At 37.8% G+C, this 19340-nt stretch overlaps 1 protein-coding gene across 2 annotated transcripts; it reads left to right on the forward strand.

Annotated features, from left to right (window-relative positions):
• The first annotated feature begins 94 nt into the window (after nt 1-94).
• Nucleotides 95-19040, forward strand: PTCD2 (pentatricopeptide repeat domain 2). Of its 2 annotated transcripts, none has more exons than XM_032212695.1 (10): nt 95-273; nt 3333-3425; nt 6017-6146; nt 7564-7681; nt 8524-8602; nt 10477-10568; nt 12205-12318; nt 14509-14583; nt 16256-16366; nt 18517-19040. In XM_032212695.1, exons 1-10 carry the CDS (start codon nt 159-161, stop codon nt 18739-18741), a joined length of 1152 nt encoding a protein of 383 aa, XP_032068586.1. In that variant the 5' UTR covers nt 95-158; the 3' UTR covers nt 18742-19040. The 2 variants fall into 2 exon arrangements, with proteins under 2 accessions (XP_032068586.1, XP_032068587.1); XM_032212696.1 differs by lacking the exon at nt 95-273 and adding an exon at nt 2452-2576.
• The last annotated feature ends 300 nt before the right edge of the window (nt 19041-19340 follow it).

The following is a 19340-nucleotide window of genomic DNA, read 5'->3' on the forward strand; positions in this document are numbered from 1 at the left end:
AAGTCCGTATGTCATAAAAAGGCCACAGTTTTCCCACGCCTGCTTTAAGCGAAAGCCTATGTGACCATAGAGTACTAAGGGAAAGAAGAGCACACTTCTTGGACGGTCCGTTAGCGCCTCCTTGCCTATAGCGGTTCTTCGTATGTCCCGGCGGTAAAATGGCTGCGCTGGTAGTTAGAACCTCGGGTCGACTCCTGCGAAAGACAGCCGAATATCCCGCGGCCGGCGGGCTGGTTGCGGACCGAGTTGGCTGTTGGAACTGCTTTCAAGGAGGTACATTGAAACCGGTGTTAAGAAAAGAAAGGGGGTGGGAAATCCTAGGTCCCTCTTTAAAAAGCGATCGAATACATGGAAAGGTTGCTTTGCAGCTCTGAGATTTTAATGTATAATCCATAAATAACAACAACCACTATTGTGAGCCGCCCAAAGATGTATTTTAAGGCGGATGGCCATAAAAATCTTATAAGTAATATTGCCTCCTTGGAAGGTGCTTGGACAAAGTTGCCCTGTGCAGGCGTGATTTTATGATTGAAGCAAGTCAATCCGAGCTCCGTGGCTTCTAAAGTCAGGCACCCCGAATTTGACGCGGAGCTGCTTAAGACTTTGGGAGAGACAGTTTTTGCCTTTGCAAAAGGGTTCTTTGCCCACCTAAAAATAGGAATCACCAAGAAATTCAAGCAAGCAAAAAGCATTATTAAAGGGGTAGGGCAGTGAAGTCTTTTTAGGAAATAAATTATACATACATTGGATATATATGATACATGAGAAATAAAGTGATCAAACAATAAAAGATATTAATTACATGTAAAACATTCGTTCTAGGTAACATTTCACAAGCGGCAAATTTAAAGGGTGTGCATTACTCTTTCCCAGTTGGGTTTGTAACTTTCTTAAAACTTGCAAGTGTATTCAAGGACTTTCAGAATGTGCCCTCTGTTGCTCACATACCAAAAGAAATGGCTTGGCTAATTAGAAAGAAACATGTTTTCCTAAAGTTAAAAAAGAGACCTAGATTTCCTTGTTAAAATGCCAATATAATTTTAAAGATGCTAATTTTGAAACCTAAACTTCTAGGTGACAGTAATAATAAGCATTGATTAAGTGGGAACCATATCAATATACAACATTCAAAACAATAAGACCATACATAATGAAATAGAGTAAAAAACAGAACCACTACAACTTACCCAGTTAGATCCACATATGCAGATCTCAATTATACAACCTTATTCAAACAAAAGGCCATGTTTTATGTACTATAGGCTTTGAATACAAATGAAATATGCACATACTGATTAATTCTACATGGGTTTTTTGTTTTTAAGCAGGTGATAATTATAATGTAGATGACTGTTACAATAAAAATGTGCATGCTTCAAATATTAAAGAGTTTCTGTTGATATTTAGTTGATGCTAATGCCACTTTCATTTATCCAGTTTACAACAACTCATTTGAAAAATAAACCTAAGTAATCGCAATGATCAGGTAAATCAGCAAGAAAAGTCTAGATTGGGCTAGATCAGCAATCCCCAACGGAGCGGCAGCGGTGACAAGGGGGAGAGGATGGTTGTGCACAGCAGCCTAATCCCACATATGCGCAAATAAAGCTTTGCCCACTCTCCCGCTGCTTGTGTGGTCCACTTCTCAACAGTACTGGGCTGCAGATTGGGGGTTGGAGACCCCTGGGCTAGATCATCCTTTTGGACAAATGGACACATCTTGAATCTGGGAGCATGTTACTGGACTCTTCTTGCCTGATATCTGTCAATGCCAGCTGTTAACAGCAAAATCCTTCAGGAGATAACCAGGTCTTCTGCAAAAAAAGGATTCGTGTCAATTTCATTCCAGGCTCCATTGCACCCCAGACTCTACTATACTCATGGGAACAGTTGTAAAACTCTAGAATGAGAATAATCCTGATCAATCCTGGCTTCTGTTTTGAAATAGAATCAAAATCAGACTCAGCAGAATCAACCAAATGTGCATTCAGGTGGTCATGAGCAAGGGATTAACCAAGTGGTCAAGCCACCTTTCCCCTTTAGGACTTGTGAAGTTGATGCTGCATCAACTGAAACCCCTGAGGTCAGAAGAGGCAAACATTTCCACTACTGGAAATACAAGAGTTTGTTATTGCCAATGAAAAGTTTGCCCTTTCTGTGAATTTATTTGTTCTGCAACTGAACTAGAAATAAATCAGTTCTGTTACAGATTGTTGCATAAGAACCCCAAATGTCAGGGCCTAATTCTGGATTAATACCAATAGTGTGTTTACTTGATTGATTTTTTTATCTCACTTTTTGTTCAGTAGCTCAAGGTAACATTCATGCTACTCCCAATTTGGCACAGAGTGTATTCTGGAAATATAGTTTAGGAGAGGGAGGATATTAATTATTTGCTAATTATTATTTCAGACTAGAACTTCTTTGATAACGTTCTCTGAGAATTTTTTCCAACAACATCCAGAGAGAGACAAATTAGGGAAGGCAAATCCACAAGTACAAAGAGAATATGTTTTGTGTTTATATAATGTGTTGTCAAAATCAAACAATACAAGAAACAAGTTTAACAGTACTAGGCAAGTATGTATTGTATGAATGGGAATGGGTGAATAGGAATAAACGAAGGAATGTGTACACGGATTTAGTAGATCATATTGTGAAGATATAAATTGGATCCATTATTACGATGTGGTGGACAGTGTTTAATGTCCAGGAGTCACACTTAACTTTTTTTTTTCATGAAGACTGTATTTAGCAGACAAATACTGAAAAGTGGATAAGACCAGGTCACACATAGATAGGACAATATTTTTTTTTATTTTTATATTTTTTAAAAATCTTTTTATATTTTTTCTCTGTTTTTAAATATATATTAAGCTTATTGAAGGCAACCTGTGCCTTGTTGGGTCAGCCTTTCAGAGATATTTCCTTACCTAAATAGAGAAACAGAGTGGAGTGACTTTTGACTTCCTGCCGGCTTCCCCATTGAGATTCTTGTTGGGAAGCGGGCAGGGAGCATCAGAAATCAGAATGATGAGTTTATATGATTGAGACTTGACTTTTTTTGAGGAATTGAACTTATTCACATTTATTTTGCAAAAGCTGATTGACTTTTACTGTTATGTAAGAAGTGATAATAGTGGAAACCTATTTAAGTATTACAATAGAATGCTTAAAATCATGATATGTCAGATTAATATTGCATAAAGGAAAAAGTTTCTAAGATCTTGTATTATTTTTCTAGTTGGAAATAATGGTTATTTAATTAAGGTTAAAACTAATTATTTTTAGGATAAATAAAACACTACTGTATTTTCTTGTTCCAATTTCAGCAAAACGTTACTTGTTAACAGAAGATGTTCTGCAGTTACGTAAATTTCAAGAAAAGAAGTTGGAAAATGAATATAAAATATATGGACAAAAAGGTATTTACATCAAATAATCATTTGCAAATTAAAATTAAGGAGCATAATTTTAATCTGCCATGTACAAGCTATAATTTTGTTTATCCATACAGTATTCTTGCTGCCTAATCTTGATTCCCTGTAGGTCCCCTGAACCTTGTATTTTATTCAACAATAGTTCCAAAGTTATAATAAACAATAATGGGGATAAGGGACAACCCTGCCTTGTAACTTTCTCAATTTTAAATGAATCTGTTAGATTCCCATTAATTATGATTTGAGCTGTTTCTTCCTGATATATTGCTTTAATTGATTGTAAAAAGTGCTCTCCTATTTGCATTTTTTGCAATATTTTCAACAGGAATTGCCAATTCACTCGATCAAAGGCTTTTTCAGCATCTAAAAATATAAGCGCAGCAGGAATTTGGTTGTTCTTTCCCAGGTATTCTAATGTATTGAGAATTAGTCTTACGTTAGTTCTCATTTGTCTCCCTTGAATAAAACCTGTTTGATCATTATGAATCAATTGCTGAATAGCCAACATTAACCTATCCGCTAATATTTTAGTGAAAATGTTATAATCTATATTAAGTAATGATATGGGTCTATAATTTTTTGTTTATCCATCCAGTATGATAGCTAAGGTACTCCTGTCTCTTTAAGCTTCTAACCCCCCCCTCCCCAAATAATATTTATATGCAGTGCAATGCTGTACAGGTAATCCTCCACTTACAACAGTTCATTTAGTGAGCATTAGAAGATACAATGGCACTGAAAAAAAGTGACATATGACCCTTTTTCACACTTACAAATGGTGCAGCATCCTCATACTCATGCGATTAAATTTCAGATGCTTTGCAACTGACTCGTATTTATGACTGCTGTAGTGTCCCTGAGTCATATGATCCCCTTTTGCGACCTTCGGGCAAGCAAAGTCAATGGGGAAGCCAGATTCACTTAACAATTATGTTACTAATTAACTGCAATGACTCACTTAACAGCGGTGGCAAGAAAAGTAATAAAATGGGACAAAACTCACGTAACGAATGTCTTCTTTGGAAACAGAAAATTTTGCCTCAATTATGGTTGTAAGTCAAGGACTACTGTATTTTCTTGCTAAGAATAAATGTATTTATTTATTACTATATTTATATACTACCAATAGAGATTGGTAGTATATAAATGTAGTAATAAATAAATACCAAAATACTTTGGAAGTTTTTATTAGGTATATGTCAGAGATATGCACTATTCAAAAGTGATTCATAAAATATGCTTCAAATATTGTGCAAACACCTCTCTTAACTATTAAAGCAGCTTTGTCTTCTCTAAAAGCTTGAAAACACAGTGTAGCTATTTCAGTGAATGGAGTCCTTAAAGGGACTCTTAAAGCAGTTCTCTTTTTGGGTTTATATGGAAACTTGAAAAAAGAAACAAATGTTTTAATGAGTAGCAGAAAAGCATTATATTTATCCTAGGTTCAAAGCACTTTTTAAAATTATTTTTGAAGCATGATAACTCTTGTATGTTTGAGATCTTGTACTATCAAATGGATAAGTCCCAACTGCAATCAAATCACAGAAGAAATATCATGGGTTCTTTTGAAATCACAACCAGACTCAATACTCACACAAAAGTTTGTTAATTGATAACCAGGAGGCAGTGTGAAGTTTCCAAAAGATGCCCTAAGTAAATTACGAGCCTCAAGCCAAAGTTCAAAAGAAATCCAGTCATTTATTAGGAGCAAAATTTTGGCATTTTCTTCTGCTGCGGAGCCAAATCTGATTTCCGTTTAATGGCATCTGAACTTTACCCCTGTGTCACCCCTCCCCTCAGTCTGTGTCATAAATCACATCCACCAAGGAGGTGCTGAAGCAGGCTATGAACCTTTGCGCCTCACACGCCTGCTGTAGAAATATGAGATCCGACTCTGGCCGAAGGTACGCATGGAATTCTCCCTTCAATGTCAACTTGATAATAGTCATGGAAACGCTTTACAAGTTGAAAAGTTACCTTGTAACAGGTATTGTCCTTAATGGGACTTTTTAGATGTTTGTAGCCAGGTGTTATTCTATACAGGGCATTAGCTTTAGGAAACTGGCCAGGTCCTGATGCTCAGCAGATTCAGAATAGTACAGTACATTTGGAGAAAATCCCAGGATTCTGGGAGTTGAAGTACACAGGAGTTAAAGTTGTCAGGATTGAGAAACACTGATCTAGAGGCTTTTTGGTAGACCATATTTGGTAGCCCTCATCATGATCAGGGAAGAGATGCAGTTTCCTGGTCTGTGACTCAGATGAGCATGCTGTTATTCTGGCAAACTTGAGCTTCTGGCTGTTTGTGTTTTGTTCCTGCTGCATTGGGCCAAAGTCTGGAAACCAGCATATTTTCCTGGCTTGGAGAATGTGTCTGATGTATAGGATACTTTCTACAAAAGGGGACTGACTGTTCCAGATAAACTGGGAAGTTACATCATCCTAGATATAAACCAAAGCAACAGTCAGCTTCATTTTATTCTGTCAATTCTGCAATATTATGTGTAACCTGAGTAGTTGATTATAAATACAATTGAATACAATATAAACAATTTACATTTTGTTTTCAATTTCAGATGCATTTTTCAAAACTGTTGAAAAAAAGTTAGCAAACAATGCCCTCATCCTCAAACCCGAATTAATAAATGTATTATATCTATGTCAATCAAAAAATGAAATAGAATTAGTCAAAAGAACCATATACAGGTAAGAGTCATTCAGTAATGCATATATTCATTTGTATTATCTTTGGTCTATTTCTGATCAGGTTACAATCAGGAAGTTTTATAATAAGACTATTCTTAATTATTTTACATATGATTTATTTTTGTCTTTTTCAGAACAGTATTGTACATTAGTAAAACAAGGGATTGGTTGTTCACATTTCATTCTTATGGAAATAATGTAAACCACAACATAGTAAAAGGGAAGAAAACCATATAGAATCTTTTAATAGCATACAAAATTTATTTGATAGAAAAGAGCTACTTTTGGGAGACTATTATATAAACTCTTCTCTTGTCACTATTTTTTGTTGAATGGTATTGAATGACGTAGGTTTTCTAGAAACTAAGCAAGTAACTATCAAATTTCCCAACATCTTGGATCCTATCTTGTTGAAGATTCATATTGAGGTACACTATATTGACAAAAGTATTCGCTCACAACTGAGTCTGATTATGTGGTTGGGTGAGCAAATACTTTTGGCAATATAGTGTATGAATATATTCCATCCCAGGGGTCACTAACCTTTCGGACCTCAGGGACCCACTAAATTCATAATTTTAAATCCCGTGGACCACTAATATGAATTAGTGACAGGATGGGGCCCTTCAGGCACTTAGTTGGCTGCCTGTTAGTGAAGAGAAATGCCTGGGGTCAATCCTAGGTCGTGACCCGACAAATGAGCACCCGACAACAGCACGGCAACAAAACCGCGCCAATAAAACCGCAATGTCGACAGCGTGGCCACAAAACCGCACCCACAAAAGCGCGATTAGGGTTAAGGTAAGGGTTAGGTTTAGGGGTCTTACGTTGTTTTCGCATTGTTTGTTGATGGCATGCTTCTGTTGGCGCGCCTATGTGGGTGCGATTTTGACATCACAGTTTTCTCGCCGCGCTTTTGTCATTCGTGCATTTGTCGGTGAACAATCCTAGGCTTGCTGTCCATTGCAGTTAAGAATCTCAAATACAGCCAAGAATGAATGTTTGTCTTGTAGCCAGCCCGGGCACTAGATCTCTTCCCCCCCCCCCCCCCCCCCCCCCCGCAAATGCTGTCTTTCGAGGAGCCTGGCCAAAGTTTCATACAGCACTCACTCAAGCACCTGGATTCCCAGGGAGGGAAGGGTTGGAGCTACTAAACAGGCAGCCAAGCTAAGTGCCTGAAGAACCCCATCCCTTCAGCGAGCAGGAATAATTCTTCAGCGGGCCGTATCCGGCCCAGGGGCCATAGTTTGAGGACACCCTGATTTAGTGCAATATAAAAAATGCAAAAATGCAAAGATTTTTCTGTGGACCACCAAAATTTTCCCATGGACCACCAGTTGGTGACCCCCTGCTCTATCCTCTCTGTCTGATCTTTAGGCTGAAATCATCATCATAACAAAAACTCTCTTTTATTCAGGTATCACGAAGAGAACAGCAACAGAGCCTTTGGGGAGTTCAGATTTGGACCTATATTTATGAGGTTATGTTATGAACTAGACCTTGAAGCAGTTGCACTGGAACTCATCAAAGACCAGGTGAAATTCAGGACTATCTTTGAATTATTTTTATTTTCTATGATTCTAATCATGAAATTCAATCCATAGGGCAATTCATTTTTCCTATGCCACCGTCTTAAAATCAGTGGAGTTTTCTAAGGTCCATCAGTTTAGTTTGGGCTCCATTTAAATTTCTGGAACATCTGGAATCTTGAGCCTCAAGTTATACAAATGAATCTGACAAAAGTTTGGAGATTTTCCTATGCTATACTTGGAGTGAAGGATAGTGGAAAAGCAGGGAAGAAGATGGATGAATGCTCATCTCATAACTGGGAACTCATCCACCAGCTGATAGATACAAGAACAAGCATTTCAAGAAAATTAATCAATTCACTATAACTAAGATTGAGAAATTCTTAAGAGTTTCCAAGATTTTGTACTTATCTCGGATTAACATTAAAGATACCTTTCTGAAATCCTAGTTACTTCTTCATCCTTGTTCTTGCCAGTTACAAGCTTGGAAATAAGTCTTGTTTCACTGGGGATTACTCCAAGGTTTGAGCACAGCCTCCTCTAGTCTATGATTAAAATCCAAAGGAACACATTCCATGATCTGCATTTCCAAGAACTTTTCTAACAGTCTTCTAATAAATCACCTTTAAACCAAATCACTATTGGATAATTTATTTTCAGAAGCACTATGGTGATAAATGTATTTTGATAATGATGACATTTCTCGTGCTTGAGAAAATGATCCTGAAATGTAAAGTCCTGAATTTTTATCCAAGTGTTTCTCAAGTATTATGAATAAAGTTATTTCCGTGGAAACAATTATTTAGATGAAAATAGTCAACGCAGTTATATTTTCTGGTTCTTTTCAGACTCTAAATGGTTTCTTTGGAGATTACACATCATTCAATATATTAATGGACATGTTATTTGAAAAGGGCCATTATGAAGGTAAAGGGAAAGATAATATTAATCACATAATAATACAATTGTCACTGAATAATTTGATCTAATATATTTTGCATGATTACTTTTGGATATTACAGAGCTATAATACATCTCTTAAAATAATTGTAGCTTTCTTAAGTCTCTGTTCATTAGATGTTTGTTTTCATTCAGTGAACATAATGATACTTGATACATTTTTGGAGTTTAATTTTTTTTTACTCTGTGGGGGAGGCAGAATGGAAACTTTTAAGCCTTGACAAGATTGAATTTTGTCAGACCACAACATTAATTTTGCCATGGCACATGACATTGAATGTAAATGTCTAATAGAAAGGAAGAGTTAACAATAAGACTTAATTCCAAGAAACTGCATAGCATTTCAGCTTTATGACATTTAAAACTGAAATTACAACAGCACTTACTTCTAGATATTCACGGACCTCCAAAATGGAATCAAAATTCTTTTTTTATAACAATTCCAAATCTCAAGACAAGTTGCCATGAGGTTTTGCAAGATGTCTATCACTTTTAATGTTTTTAATTTTTTTATTACACCTTTTAATTATTGAGCATTTTGTAATGACACTGATTCTCTGGAAATATATTTAGCATGATTCAGGTGCAGAATTATGCATCAAGTTTTTTGCTATCACATAGCATATTGCTTTACTATTATGTTATATGTATGGTTTCCACTGAACTATTGCAATCTTAGAATTTAAGTATAAATGTTCTAATTGCATCCCCAAAATGGAGAATGTTCTTCATAACCACACACCTTGGCACCTACCAGGTCCCTGCTCCACCCAATGTAATTTTGAATACATTCTTTAATTGCATTGCAGTAACCTCTTGGCTTGCAAGAATGCATTTGAATCCCATAGGCATTCTTAGAAAGTAAAAGTGGTAAGCAGATATATTCCAATGATTCCTCTGAAAATTTTCTTGCTTATTGAAAGATATGCTTATTGAAAGTGGGATGTGGTGGCTTAGTGGCTAAGGCTGAGCTTGTTGGTCAGAAAGGTAATCAGTTTGGCAATTCGAATCCCTAACACCTCACTACAGAGTAAGCTCCCGTTACTTGTCCCAGCTTCTGCCAACCTAGCAGTTCAAAAGGATGTATAAATGCAAGTAGAAAAATAGGGACCATCTTTGGTGGGAAGGTAACAGTATTCCGTGCGCCTTTGGTGTTTAGTCATGCCGGCCACATGACCACGGAGATATCTTTGGACAGCGCTGGCTCTTCGACTTTGAAACGGAGATGAGCACCGCCCCCAAGAGTCGGGAACGACTAACACGTATGTGCGAGGGGAACCTTTACCTTTATTGAGAGATGGGGAAAAGATAACTATAGGAAAAACTTCCCAAGTTTGTCCCCTGCTAAATTGTTATTTTTTAACTGCCTCACCCACCATGGCAAGCATTGTATAAATCAGCTTCTTACTATGGCAGAATTTTTGAATGAGTGTCTATGACAGGCATTCATATGTCCCAAAAGAACCTATTTGCCCAAAAAGTTGGGAATACCTGAGTTAAAATAAAGAATCAAGTACTGATAGAGGAGTTCATGGTTGAAATGAGGAGTCCTTGATGCTCTCTGAGCTTGGTTGTTTTGTTGCAGATGTTTCCTTACTGAAAATAGGCAACATTATCTGATAATGTGATGTTACCTAGTTTTGGTAATTAAACAAAGCAACCATGCTCAAATAACACTAAGGAACCCTGAAAGAATCTAGTGGTATGTAATTGATTCTCCCAAGTGTTGTTTTTTTAAATAAATAATTTATTTCAGTTACAAATATTATTAATTAACAGTTGGAATATGAAATTAATTATGAATACTGAAGAAAGCTTAAAATTAAAATTATATTCCACAGATGCTCTGAACGTGCTATTAAAAATGGACAGGGAAAATATAAGATTCAATCAAGACACCTACTTGCTTGCATTTGCAATATGCTACAAACTGGTAATAATATATATTGTTTAAATTGTGTTTAATATGATTTTGTGTCTATGTTTCCTCTTTAATTTAGGGGTTTTTTCTTAGTCTTTCTTTTTCTTGTGACTAAACATAAAAAGAATATCATTGAATGGTTGCATTCTTTTTCTCTCTGTGTTGGTGATTTCCCTGGAGTTAAACGGATGGTGTTTTATAGCTACTGAAGTGGAAAGTTGCATATTTTGCATATAGTTCTAGATCAGAGGTGTCAAACTCAAGGCCCAGTGATCAGATCCGACCTGTGGGGTGCTTAGATCTGGCCCGTGGGGCCGTCCTGGAAACAGCAAAGGAGTGGCCCGCAGTGCTTCTGCTAGCAAAAACAGACTTGGGAGGGCCGTGTGCAGCCATTCCAAGCTCTGTTTTTGCATGCAGAGGGTTGCAGAAGGCCATCACAGCCAAAAACGGAGCTTGTAAGCAGAGCGCTCGGGCCACCACAGGAGCCCCCGACATGAGTGACATTGAGCTGGCCATGCCCACCCTGGCCACGCCCATTCAACCCTGATGTGGCCCTTAATGAAATAAAGCTTGACACCCTTGACGTAGATGAATCAAGAATATAAAATATCTAAATTTGACAAAGAAATAGAAATAAATACGATTTTTAAAAATTAAAACTTAAGATAAATGTGTTTAATATTGTTATCGCATTTGCTATTTTGACATAAGAACATAATAGGCTTGTTGCCTCAGGTTACGACTTAGCAAACCAATGTTTAATGTCACATATAGCCAGTGAGATTTACTCAAAGATGACTCAAGGAGGATAATCTTTATAATCTATGGTGGCGTTGTTATGTGATGTATTAGCTACCTGGAATTCGAGAGGTAATTCTCAGCCATCAAGATAAGTAGCTGCTAACAGCGTGATCCTTCTTCCATTTGTCTTGGAAGAAGGATCATTTCTTTAAATTGCCACATGAGCTGTGAATACCATAGCACAGATACACAGTGTGTAAAGAGCATCACAGCTATCAATAGTTACATAAAACTATGAGACACAAAAGCAGATCTTTTCAGTAATATAAAATCCTGCAGTAGTCTTTATAAAGGATATACCAAAACAGGTATGTATCACAGTCATTTGGTAGGTTTTTTGACTAATATAAAAAATAATGTCCATAGTATCTTAATAATAAATTAAACTTGCTTTCTATGAGGAAAAGTACATACAGTATTTACATATTTATCTTTCTCCATCCGGATCTCTTCCTCCTTCAAGAAACAATAGACAGTTCAATAGCTTGGAAATAATAGGAGATATGCTTCTTCCTTTACTTGTGTCTGACACAGAGGCTTGCTGAAGTTTGCTACCTATTGATTTCCAGAAATAAATGGCCTTCCATTAGAGAATATTAGCTTACCTGATGTGTTCACAAATCAATTAAACAGACTGGGGTATCCATTGAGCTCCACTTTCCACAGGAGTTTATAAATGGCCTATTTTCAGTTTGGTTTTGCTTTTATAATCAGTGAATGGTTTTTTTAGCACAAAATTTTAAAAGAATTTTGTGCAGTTTTCACAGCCCAAGCACTTAAAATTCAGTAAAGGTCTAACATCTCTGTGTTGTAATTGTACATATATTAAAAATCTTGCACCCTGCAGAACAGTCCAGAAGCTTGGACAGTTGTGAATACGTTACTTGAAGATAAACATCTCCATGGACATGAGCTTTCAAGAAGGACACAATATTTTATAGTAGCACTTGGTCTGAAACAGGTACAGGATTATTTATTTCTACTCTCAGTGCAGTTTGATGGCTGTATCCTTGGATGTGTGTGTACCAGTGGTGGATTGCAGACGGTACACCCCGATACGGGCGTACCGGAGCCAGCCCAGAGCACCGGATACCATTCCGGTACAGTGCTCCAGAGGTCCCACCTGCCCGCCCGAGCTCCTTATCAGTCTTTTAAGTCTTCCGCGCACGGCACGTACAGCATCTGCACGACACTCTCCTGAGCAGCTCGAGCATCACGGAGGCTCACGGAGACGCTAAGACGCATGCATGCACCCTGTGTGCGTCCATGTGGATGCCGCTGGGCCCGTTCCAACCATACCGGTTGGAACGGGACCTGGAACCCACCACTGGTATGTACAGTAACTTTACTACTGTGGCTTATGCTTAAAAAGGGATTAACAGTTAAAAAAACCTAAGGAAACAAGTTGTAAGAATCCAGCGGGCAAACTCTATGCAACAGATAAAACATCCAATAGGTGCTTAACCTCATCCTACCTTCCAGGCCTGGAGAACAGACAGGTTTTCAACAACCTTCTGAACATCATCAGTGGGAGGGCATATGGGTTACAACAGGGATGCTGCCCCAGAAAGGCACCCACAAGAAATTATACTTCCTAGGTTCCAGTAGATAACATAGTTTTATTGAAGGGACTCACAGCGCACTTACTCTTCTCATTCTCAGCAGATGCATAGACATAGAGATAGACTGTCTCTTTAACTAGGCATTTATGCCATGAAGGGCTTTTTAGACAGTAACGAGCCATTGCGTTCAGAAGCCAACTAGTGACTAGTATAGTTTGTGGAGTTTGGGAGTTACATGGACATGTTGTAGCATGCCCATTCTAAACCAGCTGTAGCTTCTACATGGACATCAAGGGCAGACCTTTGAAGAGTGCACTGCAGTAATGTATTTTTGAGGTGATTAAAACATCAGTGATTGCCTCTGTGTCCAAATCCAGGAACTGGTAGAACCAAATGTTTTCTGTTGAAAGGCCCTATGACCACAACCTCCCTCTACACTTTAAGTTTAAGATAACCCTCAGACTATGTCAATCTTGAATGGGAAAATGCTTTCTCATCCCAGAATAAAGATGAAAAACTCCCAAAAGCTAGAGGGCCCAAATATTGTCAGTTTTGAGGTGGCCTTAGAGTGAGTTGAACAGCATATAACAGTGATGAATGTGAAAGTCAACCCCTGGACATTGTTGAATTCCAATTCCCAGCAGTTTTAGTCAACACGACTAACTGTGACGGAAAATGGGAGTTCACCATCGGGAGATTCAATATATTGCTCACTGGATGGAGAGTAGAAGGGCATAGAGCAGATTAATACATTTAAATTGCCAGGGTTGGGGATTTCTATTTGAAAGGCATTTTGAATGCTAATCAGTCTTGGTTGGAAGTCAACAGATTGTCCCAACATGATAGCATATGAATAAATAAGGGTGCATGGGAGTCAGCTTGTGACCTACAAAACTTCACTTTCTCTAAATTGAGATTTTTTTAAAGTCAACATTCTTCCATCAGCACTATTCCAAGACAGATAAAACAAAATACCCATACTGGAGCACATTTCTTCATGGTGATAAAAAAGTTGAAACCATCTTACACATATTATTATATTGTAAATTTTAAAGGAAAATAAGGTCTATTTATATGTCAACCCCTTATAGAAATGGTCCTAGCTAGAGTATATAAATTTTATCGGAATTATGTTCTCCACGATTTGAAACCCACTATTTCCACTAGTGAAATTTTATGTTGCTGCAATGAAAACAAGACAGCAATTAAAGAAATAATTGGTTTAAGAAGTTTTCACATTTATCCCTAATACTACTTTTAGGTAGTTATTTTTAATGAGTTGCTTTGGGATATTTATATTACATTTTTAAATTTACCATTACTTGGGCAGTTAATGTAGTAATACAGTAATAGAGGTATGAATGTTATATCATGTGATTTGTCTTATATGCTGTATTACTTTGTTTTGTTACTCTTTTAAATTTGCTGGTCATTGACTGAATAAATACTACTTCTGATTTAGAACAATATGTATACTATAAGTCTATTTATTATTGAGATGTTGTGAGAGCTGAATGTTAGGATTTAAATAAAATGTTAGACAATATTTTAAAGCATTAGTAATTATTCTTTTTTGTTTCCTTCTACAGAATGACTTTTTGAAGGCCCAATACTATTTTTCACAGTTGCAGCCCACTGAAAGTATAGTATATGATAATCTAAAGGTAAATGCAATTAATTTGTGTGTTCTAAGTTCTGATGGTATTTTTTTAAGAGAGGGGATATTCCTTGTCTTAAACAACATATAGTAATTTAGCCTGCTCTATTCAAACGCTAATTAAAATATGTCTGCCATACTGTTTTCTTTATGTCCTTAATTCTTCAAGTGTTTTAATTTGCTTTATGGCAATGCTGGGAAAAAAAAAACAAGCTGTTCTTCATTGACTGTTCATCAACTCTATATTTAAATTATCAATGGTTAAATTATTCAAATGTGCTGACATTTCTATAAGTCACATCAGTAATAAGGTTCAAAGGAATCTTCTTAAAATCTTTTGTTAATAAAAAAAAATTCCATGGCAGCAAATGTAGGAGTAAATAACACACAAGATGTTGAAAGAACAGTAAAAAGTGGGCAAGCAGAGATAATCTCAGAGAGGATATGCCATTGAAAACAGGAGCCGTTAGTATTCCATTTTTATTTATTTAAACGTGTCTGATTCTCGGAGGCAGCCTGGTGGACAAGTCTATACTGTTTTATTGGCAAGGTTACTCAGAAGTAGTTTGCCATTGCCTCCTACATAGGGCTGAGAGAAAGTGATTGACTCAATACGGGGCTAGAACTCAATCTTCCGGTTTCTAGTGGTTTCGATGCCATAGCCACTACGTCAAAATATATTTGCTTAAAATTGAAGATACAAAAATCTATGGGAGTGGTAGGAAGAGGGGCAGATGGAGGAAGGGACAGCAGATACAAGACAATCCGAAATCTAATGCTTATTTAGGAACAAAACAATTTCTTCTTCACATATTCCTTCCCATTCCTCCCTCACATTCATTCCAATTTTATTGGTTTGTTGTAATGTCTTGGACTTAAAGGGCAATGGTAATTTCCATAGTAATAGCAAGAATGTTCCTAAGCAGCCCTTTTAGCATAACATTCACCACTATTTTGGGCCGAATCTCCTGAGGAGGAGATTGTCAACATGGAGAAGGTTGCTCTAAAGTTTCAATTCCAGCATGTTCTTTCCCTTTTTGTTGTTAGTTGCAAAGTTGTATCCAAGTCCGACCCATTGTGACCCTATGGACAATGTTCCTCCAGACCTTCCTGTCCTCTACCATCCTCTGGAGTCCATTTGAGATCACGCCTACTGCTTGGGTTCCTCCATCCAGTCACCTCATTCTCTGTCATCCCCTTCTTCTTTTGCCCTCAATCTTTCCCAGCATTAGGCTCTTCTCCAGTGAGTCCTTTCTTCTCATTAGGTGGCCACAGTATTTGAGTTTCATCTTCAGGATCTGGCCTTCTAAAGAGCAGTCAGGGTTGATCTCTAGGACTAACTGGTTTGATTGCCTTGCAGTCCTAGTTCTGTCTATTATTGTGAATAGAATAATAAAAGAAACAGAAAGGTTCTATATCCCAACTTTTATTGTCACTTTTATAATGCAAGTTTTATATTGAAAAATGTATACCTGGAATTTGCCACAATTGATGATCAGCAATAGCTGTAGAATCCATAAGGGTACCACATTCTCCATCTTTTACGAACAGTGCAGTTGATTGATCATCATCAGGGCTACTGGTACTAAAACTTTTGACCTGCCTGTTTGGAAGATTTTTCTTCTGAAACAATCCAGAACTTGTTAAAGCATTATTCTTTTGCTGTGTTTGTATTGAAGATTCTTCTTTTGGCTGCCTTTGGAAATCTAAAGAATCTTGTGGAAACACTGGAAAAAGCTTCAAAAATTGATACATACTTTGTGAGAAAACCTAATTTTTGTAAGGATGTGGTAAGTGAAAATTATTTGATAGAAGCACGCTTTTTTTATAGCTAGAACTATAGCTCTCTATATTTCCTTTCAGGCAGGGTGGGGGGCTATCTTGGTGTGTGTTGCCTTTGTTACATTTAAAATATTGGGCTTTCTGTCTGGATGGTCTCTTGTGATGAGCCGATGGACAGAGAATGGAAGCAGTTAGCTTCCTCCCATAATTGGGGCATACCAGGGGTTGTGACTTTAAATATATACCTTTCTCCCTGGGTCAGCTGATAACCGATCAGAGCCTGTGGCTTAGTGGTTGAAACATCTGCCTAATATGCAATACAGCCCAGGTTCGAATCCCAGTAAGGGTATGGCTAGCTGATGAGAGCTAAATAGCTTGAAATAGATCTATACTAGTCTCCCTTTATTTATTTATCAGCACAAATACTACATACGTACGTACGTATGTATGTACGTACGTACGTATATATATGTATATGTATATGTATATGTGTGTGTGTATATATATGTGTGTGTGTGTGTGTGTGTGTGTATGTATGTATGTATGTATATATGGCTATCTTGATGTATGTATATTTATGTGTGTGTGTGTGTGTGTATACACACACACACCACTTTTGTAGCCTTTTTTGCTGCATACGGAAAGCACTATGAACTATATTACTAATTTCTCTTTTGAGCTGTTTATGTAGCAGGGAAATGTCACCCTAAATGCAGCTCAAAGGAATAAATCACTGGAAATCATTTTATACCAGGAATAAATGTACCTGTGCTGTTGTGCTTATTTCCCACATCTCGCTGAAATTTGCTAGATGATTTGTACTACTGTATACTTTATTTGCTTTATATCAGCTAAAAGTATTACTAATTCAGTAGAAAACACCGCTGTTCCTGATTTTTCAGTCCAAAGTAAATTACACTGTAAATAGTGAGAATCGTTTATTTATAAACAAATCAATCTGAAAAAAATTGAAATAAGCATTTGTTTAAACAGCTTCTTAACATATTGATAGAGCTTGCTGATCATGGTTACCCTTAGGAATGTTTTTCTTATCTACCATAATTAGCCACTATTAACACATATTTTACAGAGATATAGTAGCTCAGTGTCTTAGACGCTGAGCTTGTCGATCAGAAAGGTTTGCAGTTGGAATCCCTAGCACCGCGTAACAGAGTAAGCTCCTGTTACTTGTCCCAGCTTTTGCCAACCTAGCAGTTCGAATGCATGCAAAAATGCAAGTAGAAAAATAGAGACCACCTTTGGTGGGAAGATAACAGTGTTCCATACACCTTCAATGTTTAGTCATGCTGGCCACATGAGCACGGAAACGTCTTCAGACAGTGCTGGCTCTTCGGCTTTGAAACGGAGATGAGCACCATTCCCATAGAGTCGGGAACAACTAGCACATACGTGCACGGGGAACCTTTACCTTTAACAAATATTTTAGGATATCCACAAATTTAAAACTTCTGCAGCTTGTGGCTTTTAGCTGCCCAAGATATGCATTGATGCATAGTGTTTCCCAGGTGTAGTGCACCTTCGTAACAAATCAGCAAGAGGAATTGGATTAGGGCCGTGATGGCAAACCTATGGAGCCATTTCTGAGGGCATGTGAGGTGTTGCCCTGTCAACTACAATGTGCACTAGCCAGCTGATTTTCAACTGTTTTTCGCCTTCCAGAGGGAGAAAAACGGCCCAAAGGGCAATCCAAAAGTCCATTCCTGAACTTTGAGTTTGCATGTTGGGCCATTTTTTGCCCTCCCCAGGCTCCTAGAAAGCCTCTGGAGCCTGGGGAGGGAGAAGAACGGACCTACAGGCCCACCAGAAGTCGGAAAATGGGCCATTTCTGGCCTCTGGAGGGAATCTGGGGGGTGGGGGGCATTTTCGCCCTCCACAGTCTCCAAGAAAACCATGCGTGGGGCAGTGGGGGGTTCATGCACACAGGGGCACGGCAGGAGGGCGGGGCATAAAATTATGGGGGTGGACATGTATGCGCGTGATAGTGTGCATGTGTGTGCTTTTGGCACACGAGTCGAAAAAGTTTCACCATCACTGGATTAGGGTCTTGTTTCTGTACATTTGGTCAAAGTTTATCATGATTTGGCATAGAAAAGAACAATTCTATATTGATCGTGGTTTGTTTGTTGTAATCTTCCAGATAATCTCTGCCAGAGAAAAACTAGAACTCAATCCAGACTTCATTATTCAGTTTGAAGAAATTGTCAACAAGTTAAAAGTCTCAGGACAGATAAATGAACTGACTCTGGATGACCTGCTGTGTGAGGTCCCTCACCCCAAAGGGTACAAAATGCAGCTGTTGAAAGAAACAAAACGGAGTCAACGAACTTTACAGCCTCTTCAGTCGTTTCTGCTAACGGATTGAACGCACTTTCTCCACCAGGAATTCTTTCCTAAAATACGCCTGCCTCTCTTACAAGATTTTCATTTAATATGGGATTTTTTGGAGGAATGTTGATATTCATAAATTATACGAATGGTTTTGCTGGTATATTGCCAAGTAAATAATGTAAAGACCTGACATAACTTCATAGTAGGCATTCTGCAAAAACAGTTAAAACAAACTGCAGGGAAAATTAGAGTTTGACAAGCTCATCAAGGCTTTTCTTGATTCCATATTGTCATGTTCATTGGTTTCTATTGGAGAGAAAGTGGTACGGAGAAGACAGAAAGGACTTTCCTTTGTTCTGTTCTTTTGAGCAATTCACTAAAGGGAAGAACCTCTGTTAAATAGTGTTATATAGTCTTGGGCTAGAGAGATGCAACTTCAGGCCCGCACTTAGCCTCAAAGTTCACTGGGCTTTTGGGGGCTATTAAGATATCACATTCATCCATGGTCGGATCAGCAAGCAGTTATATATTTTCGAGATTAATTTCTCGTCTGGTCCTATTAAGATTTTATCCAATTCCTGGTCCTTGTCCTGAAAGCCTTCCGGTTTGGCATCACGCCGGTGCGAGCTGCTG

Source organism: Thamnophis elegans, chromosome 3 (genome assembly GCF_009769535.1).
Source record: "Thamnophis elegans isolate rThaEle1 chromosome 3, rThaEle1.pri, whole genome shotgun sequence".
Lineage (NCBI taxonomy): Eukaryota > Metazoa > Chordata > Lepidosauria > Squamata > Colubridae > Thamnophis > Thamnophis elegans.

Coding starts and splice junctions, on each gene's coding strand:
- PTCD2 (XM_032212695.1), top strand. CDS start 159: ATGGCTGCGCTGGTAGTTAGAACCTCGGGTCGACTCCTGCGAAAGACA. Junction 8,603..10,476: donor TGAAAAGGGCCATTATGAAG/GTAAAGGGAAAG, acceptor TATATTCCACAG/ATGCTCTGAACGTGCTATTA. Junction 12,319..14,508: donor TAGCACTTGGTCTGAAACAG/GTACAGGATTAT, acceptor TTCCTTCTACAG/AATGACTTTTTGAAGGCCCA.